The 10,000-nt window shown below is 25.2% G+C and overlaps 1 protein-coding gene across 2 annotated transcripts in view; it reads right to left on the bottom strand.

Annotated features, from left to right (window-relative positions):
* Positions 1–10,000, bottom strand: part of LOC130242839 (tubulin polymerization-promoting protein) — a 33,979-nt gene that overhangs the window by 13,723 nt on the left and 10,256 nt on the right. For both annotated transcript variants that reach the window (XM_056474771.1, XM_056474770.1), the window contains exons 2-3: positions 8,304–8,387; positions 6,512–6,853 (exon numbers count right to left, since the gene is read on the bottom strand). In XM_056474771.1, coding sequence (XP_056330746.1) covers positions 6,512–6,849 — 338 coding nt within the window. In that variant the 5' untranslated portion in view covers positions 6,850–6,853; positions 8,304–8,387. The remainder of the gene's footprint in view (positions 1–6,511; positions 6,854–8,303; positions 8,388–10,000) is intronic.

Raw genomic sequence — 10,000 nt, 5'->3', positions numbered from 1 at the left:
TTTCTCTTTGCCATGATGACAGTAAATAATATTAAAATTAATTTGTCCAAATTTTTATTACTAAAATGTAAATTAAACATTATAGAATCCTTAAGATATAAAAAATAAAAATAGTGGATCCCAACAAATATAATATAATATAATATAATATAATATAATATAATGTAATATAATATAATATAATAAAATATAATAAAATATAATATAATATCATAAAATATAATATAATATAATATAATATAATATAATAAAATATAATATAATATAATATAATGTAATATAATATAATATAATATAATAAAATATAATAAAATATAATATCATATCATAAAATATAATATAATATAATATATATATAATAAAATAAAATAAAATAAAATAAAATATAATATAATATATTTTAATATAATAAAATAAAATAAAATAAAATATAATAAAATAAGATAAAATAAAATAAAATAAAATAAAATAAAATAAAATAAAATAAAATAAAATATAATATAATATAATATAAAATAAAATATAATATAATATAATAAAATATAATAAAATATAATATATTTAATATAATAAAATAAAATAAAATAAAATAAAATAAAATAAAATAAAATATAATATAATGTAATATAATATAATATAATATAAAATAAAATATAATATAATAAAATATAATAAAATATAATATAATATAATATATTATAATATAATATAAAATAAAATATAATATAATAAAATATAATAAAATATAATATAATATAATATAATATAATAAAATATAATATAATAAAATATAATATAATAAAATATAATATAATATAATATAATATAATATAATATAATATAATATAAAATAAAATAAAATAAAATATAATATAATATAATAAAATATAATAAAATATAATATAATATAATATAATAAAATATAATATAATATATTTTAATATAATAAAATAAAATAAAATAAAATAAAATAAAATATAATATAATGTAATATAATATAATATAAAATAAAATATAATATAATATAATAAAATATAATAAATTATAATATAATAAAATAAGATAAGATAAAATAAAATAAAATAAAATAAAATATAATATAATATAATATAATATAAAATATAATAAAATATAATAAAATATAATAAAATATAATATAATATAATATAATATATTTTAATATAATAAAATAAAATAAAATAAAATAAAATAAAATATAATATAATAAAATATAATAAAATATAATATAATATAATATAATATAATATAATAAAATATAATATAATAAAATATAATAAAATATAATATAATATAATATAATAAAATATAATATAATATAATATAATATAATATAATATAATATAATATAATATAATATAATAACATATAATATTTTTTCCCCAATTTCTGTTTAACAGAGAGAAGATTTATTAAACACATTTCTAATCATAATAGTTTTAATAACTCATCTCTAATAACTGATTTATTTTCTCTTTATCATGATGACAGTAAATAATATTAGACTAGATATTCTTCAAGACACTTCTATACAGCTTAAAGTGACATTTAAAGGGTTAACTAGGGTAATTAGGGTAAAGTTAGGGTAATTAGGCAAGTCATTGTATAACAGTGGTTTATTCTGGAGACAATCCAAAACTAATATTGATTAAGGGGACTAATAATATTGACCTTAAAATGGCTTTAAAACAATTAAAAACTGCTTTTATTCTAGCCAAAATAAAACAAATAAGACTTTCTCCAGAAGAAAAATATTATAGGAAATACTGTGAAAAATCCCTGAATCTGTTCAACATCATGTGGGAAATATTTGTAAATGTTTGTAATATTTGACTGTACATATTGTACTCTACACAAATCTGTTGAGAAATGCAATGAATTATGTCCCTCTCCGGAGTGCTTGTTTGAACTCTAGTACAGCTTATTAGTGTTATAAAACAGACTACATTATTTATGATATCATATGACATGCGTGTGAGGGTAATAAATGGATATTAATCTCTGTGGGTCATGCATTCGCTAACCTGAGCTGAACCCGAGACACATTAGGAAGACAATGAGTGTGAAAAGTGGGTCAGGTGTGATTAAAACCACATTCTTGCACAACCCAAATCAGATCTCGTAGTGTTGTTGCTGTTCGCATGCATGCAGCATCTGTGTTTACAGGCTTGCCAGACAGATGCCAAGAAGAAAACCCAATTGGTTGGCAGTTTAAGAATGACCCTTGTGAGTGTACTACCTAGACAGCATGCTGGAGTGTTTGCGATGATATCTGGATGCATCTACGTATGAATGAGTGTTATTTACTCTATTTTATGTATGCTTCTTCCAAGGTTTGAAGCTATGAACAGACGAAGTTCATGTGCAAGGCTTATCTGACAGTCAGTTTACCAGTACAAGCATTTCACCAGTGCATTTGAGAAAACTATCATCACATAAACCCACATGCTCAAAACCCAACTAAAAAGACTAATCTTGGTTTAATTAGACGAAAATGTATGAATATAAAAAAAAAATCTATTAAATAAAATGAATTCCTAATTATTTATTATTCATTCATTCATTCTCTTTCCTTCAGCTCCGCCTCTTTATTTATCAGGGGTCGCCACAGTGGAATGAACCACCAACTTATCCAGCATATGCTTTACACAGCGGATGCCCTTTCAGCTGCAACCCAGTACTGGGAAACACCCACACCCACACACACACACACACACACACACATACACACACACTACAGTCAATTTAGTTCATCAGTTCCCCTATAGCGCATGTGTTTGGACTGTGGGGGAAACCGGAGCACCCGGAGGAAACCCACGCCAACACGGGGAGAACATGCAAACTCCACACAAAAACATCGACTGACCCAGCCGGTGTCCGCTGAGCCATCGTGTCCCCATCATTTATTTTTAATAAGATTATAATTTATTATTTGTAATATTTATCTATATATATATTAATAAACAAAATAAAAAATATATAAAATTATTTTTTTTTATGTTTTAATATTATCAGAAACTGTTCTGCAGCACTGTAAGTGAAATAAGACACTTATTACATATTAAAAGGTTAATTAAACAGTTCATATTTTATGCCTTTATTTGATCACAACTGGATTTTGATAATAAATTTGCATTAAATCACAAACAAATTAAAAACACAGCGATGAAAAACGTTTCATGAGACCTAAAAGTGTAAAAATAAAATAACTTGCTGAAGGTTTATTGATTAAAATATTATGCACATTAAATGCAGGTATTCAAATTTTAAAGGTTCCTAAATTACATTATTAAAATTAATTTGTCCAAATTTTTATTACTAAAATGTACATTAAACATTATAGAATCCTTAAGAAATAAAAAAGAAAAATAGTGGATCCCAACAAATATAATATAATATAATATAATATAATATAATATAATATAATATAATATAATATAATATAATATAACATAACATAACATAACATAATATAATATAACATAACATAATATAATATAATATAACATAATATGTTGTAATATAACATAATTTAAATAATATAATATAATATAATATAATGTAATAAAATATAATATAATATAACATAATATAATATAATATAATATAACATAATATAACATAATGTAATATAATATATAATATAATAAAATATAATATAACATAACATAACATAATATGTTGTAATATAATATAATATAAAATAATGTAATATAATATAATGTAATATAATATAATAAAATATAATATAATATAACATAATATGTTGTAATATAATATAATATAATATAATATAATATAATATAACATAATATAATATATAATATAATAAAATATAATATAACATAACATAACATAATATAATATAATATAAAATAATATAATATAATGTAATAAAATATAATATAATATAACATAATATGTTGTAATATAATATAATATAATATGATATAATATAATATAATATAATATAATATAATATAATATAATATAATATAATATAATATAATATAATATAATATAATATAACATAACATAATATAATATAACATAATATGTTGTAATATAATATAATTTAAATAATATAATATAATATAATATAATGTAATAAAATATAATAAAATATAATATAATATAATATAATATAACATAATATAATATAATATAATATAATATAATATAATATAATATAATATAACATAATATAACATAATATAATATAATATATAATATAATAAAATATAATATAACATAACATAACATAATATGTTGTAATATAATATAATATAAAATAATGTAATATAATATAATAAAATATAATATAATATAACATAATATGTTGTAATATAATATAATATAATATATATAATATAATATAACATAATATAATATATAATATAATAAATATAATATAACATAACATAACATAATATATATAATATAAAATAATATAATATAATAATATAATATAATATAATATAATATAATATAACATAATATAATATAATATAATATAACATAATATTGTATATAATATAATTAAATAATATAATATAAATATAATAATGTAATATAAATATAATATAATATAACATTAATATAATATAATATAATATAAATATAATATATAATTAATATAATATATAATAAATAATATAATATAATATAACATACATAATATGTTAATATAATATAATATAAAATTAATAGTAATATATATAATGTAATATAATATAATATAAATATAATATATATAACATAATATAGTGTAATATAATATAATATAATATAATATAATATAATATAACATAATATAATATATAATATAATATAAATATAATATAACATAACATAACATAATATAATATAAAATAATATAATATAATATAAGTAATAAAATATAATAAATATAACATAATATAGTTATAATATAATATAATATAATATAATATAATATAATATAATATAATATAATATAATATAATATAATATAATATTATATATAACATAATTAAATATAATATAACATAATATGTTGTAATATAATATAATTTAAATAATATAATATAATATAATATAATGTAATAAAATATAATAAAATATAATATAATATAACATAATATAATATAATATAATATAACATAATATAACATAATATATAATATAATAAAATATAATATAACATAACATAACATAATATGTTGTAATATAATATAATATAAAATAATGTAATATAATATAATAAAATATAATATAATATAACATAATATGTTGTAATATAATATAATATAATATAATATAATATAATATAATATAACATAATATAATATATAATATAATAAAATATAATATAACATAACATAACATAATATAATATAATATAAAATAATATAATATAATATAATGTAATAAAATATAATATAATATAACATAATATGTTGTAATATAATATAATATAATATGATATAATATAATATGATATAATATAATATAATATAATATAATATAATATAATATAATATAATATAATATAATATAATATAACATATAATAATAAAATATAATATAACATAACATAACATAATATAATATAACATAATATGTTGTAATATAATATAATATAATATGATATGATATAATATAATATAACATGATATGATATGATATAATATGATATGATATAATATAATATAATATAATATAATATAATATAATATAATATAATATAATATAATATAATATAATATAATATAATATGTTGTAATATAATATAATATAATATGATATAATATAATATGATATAATATAACATGATATGATATAATATAATATAATATAATATAATATAATATAATATAATATAATATAATATAATATAATATAATATAATATAATATGATATAATATAATATAACATGATATAATATAATATAATATAATACAATAGTTGTTTGTATATATATATGGGGTGGCACAGTGGCTCAGTGGTTAGCACTGTCTCCTCACATTAAGAAGGTCACTGGTTCGAGTCCCGGCTAGGTCAGTTGACAATTCAGTGTGGAGTTTGCATGTTCTCCCCGTGTTGGCGTGGGTTTCTTTCGGGTGCTCCAGTTTCCCCCACAGTCCAAACACATGCGCTATAGGAGAATTGATTAACTAAATTGGCCGCAGTGTTTGAATGTGTGTGTGTGAATGTGAGAGTGTATGGGTGTTTCCCAGTGCTGGGTTGGGGCTGGAAGGGCATCCGCTGCGTAAAACATATGCCGGAACAGTTGGCGGTTCATTCCACTGTGGCGACCTCTTGAAAATGAATGAATGAATGATGCAATGTAATGTAATATAATGTAATATATATATATATATATATATATTTTTAGAAAATGAAAGTGGGTCATTGTGATTGAAAATGTTGTTTTCTCCACAAAATAAATGACTTTTTTTTTGTTAAATCCTTTTTTAAAACAATAAATATAAAGTATAAGTGCTGACGTACTTGACTTTGGAGAAGACTATATCCACGTCAGTGAGGGTGATGCTCTTGCCGTCGATGACGCCGCAGTCTTTGCAGAGCTTGGACCAGTTTTTGCCGTTCATCTCTTTGCCGGTGGCTCGCGTGTCTCCGTGGATGGCGAATCTGCGGAAGGACTCCTCCAGCGCTGTGATCTCCACAGGCGTTTTGGCTCCGGCTCCTCCATCGCTCGTGCCGTTAGACGCAGACGACAGGCGTTTCTTGGAGAGCTCGGCGTGATCCTTCGAGTGTTCGCTGTGCGGCCTCATGGGGGAGCTGTTGGGGACGGGGTGCTTCGCAGTCTGAACTTTAAACTCCTCCATTTTTCTGGTGAACGACGATAAAAGGATGGTTAGTTCACACCCAAAAATGAAAGATCTGTTATCATTTATACACACTTAATCCTCCTGTTGACTTACAGGTCAAAAATTAAAAAACAATGTGTAATAAACAAAGTTTGGTGGTCACTTTTTCTAAAATGGCCCCAACATCAGTAAAAAAATTGATCATTTTCTATGTTCATGAAGGCTGAACACATTTACGATACAACAGTTGTCCTTCAGGTCAATTTTTACACGAATTACACACATGAAAATAAAAATTCTGTCTTCATTAGAGCCTGCTCGGCTAGACTACTCAACAGCTTCTTCCCACAGGCTGTTAGAGCCCTCATCTCCACTCAGAAATCTCCCCTAATACCCCCTCTCCACCATCCTCCCCTTGCATTCCTGAGTATGTCCCATTCAGGTGAGTGGGCTTAACAAACCACCTGTAAAAAAGACACCCTCTCATCTCTCTTGTACCGCATTTGCACTATAGAGACTTTCTTAATCCCTCCATGTCCCTTAGACACACTGTACATTTCAATAGTGCTTCAATGAGGTGAGTGGGCTTGACAAACCACCTGTAGAAACACTCTTCTCTCTTATGCACCTGAACTCCATCTTACAAGAACTCAGTACTGAATACAGTGTTTACTATAAATGTACCACAATCATGTTTATAATAAAATATATTATAACCCTTTAATACCTCTCTTGCACAATATCCTGCACAGCATTGTTCTTTCTCATGTAAAAGTACTTGTATAGATGAATTACCATGTTTGTAAACATTCAGGACGCGTTCACAGCGAGGTTCCAGAAAAAAAAACGGGGGTACTAGCATTTACAGTGAGGGAATGACATCCGATACAGAGTTAGTTGATGTTTTAGAAGTTGTATTGTTATATTGATTACACATTATATATATTATTTACATAATGCTTTCAGCGTATTATAACAGCTCGTCACCCAGTGATAAGCACAGTGATTCGGCAAAATTAACTTTAAAGTGAGTGGTGTTCGTCTGACAGCTCCATTGGCGATAGCGTCCTCCCAATGAATATTGGATAAGACGAAATGACCAAGCATCCAGCCTGAAATATACAATATATCAATGAAGCTCCAAGTGTTTTAACAAGAGAGAAGTTAAAGGTGGTAATACGGTATACCGTGGGATCTAAAAATAGGAAACCCACGCCAACACGGGGAGAACATGCAAACTCCACACAGAATTGCCAAGTGGTCCAGCCGGGACTTGAACCAGCGACATTCTAGCTGTGAGGCGACAGTGCTAACCATTGAGCCGCCCCTGAATTAGTTTTATTATTCAATTGCTGTACCTGAATACTGACAGACTCGGAGAACAATAAAACATTATTTCAATTGCGTCCTATTTAATCTGTATTGATCTATGCTTGTTGATGGTTCATTATATTTTATTCAGATGCTCTCACCCTTGGCCTCTGCTGCCCCTCCAGAGCTCTGATTCCTCCTCACTTCTGCTGGCTTTGAGTCGATCCTCGTCTTTCGTTATGCAGCTGAAACCACAACAGTAGATTATATTGAACACAAAGCTGAGTATATTAACAATAATTACAGTAGTCTGACTGCTTGGAAGTTAACGGTCAAGCTAAATGTGATTCGTTCATTTGCTCTGAATCATTTGATGCTTTGGTTTCAATTCAATAAGTTTGAAAAAAATAAGAAGAGTTCATGAATGTGATCCCGGTGTCTTAAGTTGCATGGGTATATTTGCCAACATGAGTATAATAGCCGAAAGTACATCGCGAAGAATATCAATTTTTGTTTTATGGCAAAGATCAATAAAATATTAAGGTAATATCGTCATCCATAAAGACAATTAGTGAATTTTATACTGTAAATATATTAAAACATTTACAATTATTAGCCCCCCTGTTTATTTTTGTACCCAATTTTTGTTTAAGGGAAAGAAGATTTTATCAACACATTTCTAATCATAACAGTTTTAATAACTCATTTCTAATAACTGCTTTATTTTATCTTTGTCATGATGACAGTAAAGTGATATATAAAGGCTTAACTAGGGTAATTAGGTTAACTAGGTAGGTTAGGGTAATTAGGCAAGTTAGTAACGATGGTTTGTTCAGTAGACTATCAGAAAAATATATAGCTCATGTCCTATATGAGTACAGTGAGTACAGTGAACTCATTGTTATGTTCAAGAAACCAGTCTGAGGGGATTTGGGCTTTATGACATGGAGCGTTATCCTGCTGGAAGTAGCCATCAGAAGATGGAGACACTGTGGTCATAAAGGGATGGACATGGTCAGTAACAATACTCAGGTAGGCTGTGGCGTTCACACGATGCTCAATTGATACTAATGGACCCAAAGTGTGCCAAGAGAATATCCCCCACACCATTAGACCACCACCACCAGCCTGAACCTCTGATACAAGGCAGGATGGATCCATGCTTTCATGTTGTTGACTCCAAATTCTGACCCGATCATCCGAATGTGGCAGCAGAAATGGAGACTCATCAGACCAGGCAACGTTTCTCCAATCTTCACTTGTCCAGTTTTGGTGAGCCTGTGTGAATTGTAGCCTCAGTTTCCTGTTCTTAGCTGACAGGAGTGGCACCCGGTGTGGTCTTCTGCTGCTGTAGCCCATCCGCCTCAAGGTTGGACGTGTTGTGTGTTCAGAGATGCTCTTCTGCAGACCTCGGTTGTAACGAGTGCTTATTTGAGTTACTGTTGCTTTTCTATCAGCTGGAACCAGTCTGGCCATTCTCCTCTGACCTCTTGCATCAACAAGGCATTTGCGCCCACAGAACTGCCGCTCACTGGATATTTTCTCTTTTTCAGGCCATTCTCTGTAACCCTAGAGATGGTTGTGCGTGAAAATCCCAGTAGATCAGCAGTTTCTGAAATGCTCAGACCAGCCTGTCTTGCACCAACAACCATGCCATGTTTAAAGTCACTTAAATCCCCTTTCTTCCCCATTCTGATGCTCGCTTTGACCTGCAGCAGATCGTCTTGACCATGTCCACATGCCTAAATGCATTGAGTTGCTGCCATGTGATTGGCTGATTACAAATATGCGTTAACGAGCAGTTGGACAGGTGTACCTAATAAAGTGGCCGGTGTGTGTGTGTGTGTGTGTGTGTGTG

The sequence above is a fragment of the Danio aesculapii genome, chromosome 16 (genome assembly GCF_903798145.1).
Source record: "Danio aesculapii chromosome 16, fDanAes4.1, whole genome shotgun sequence".
Classification (NCBI taxonomy): Eukaryota; Metazoa; Chordata; class Actinopteri; order Cypriniformes; family Danionidae; genus Danio; species Danio aesculapii.
This window is presented reverse-complemented; position numbering and strand designations above follow the sequence as displayed.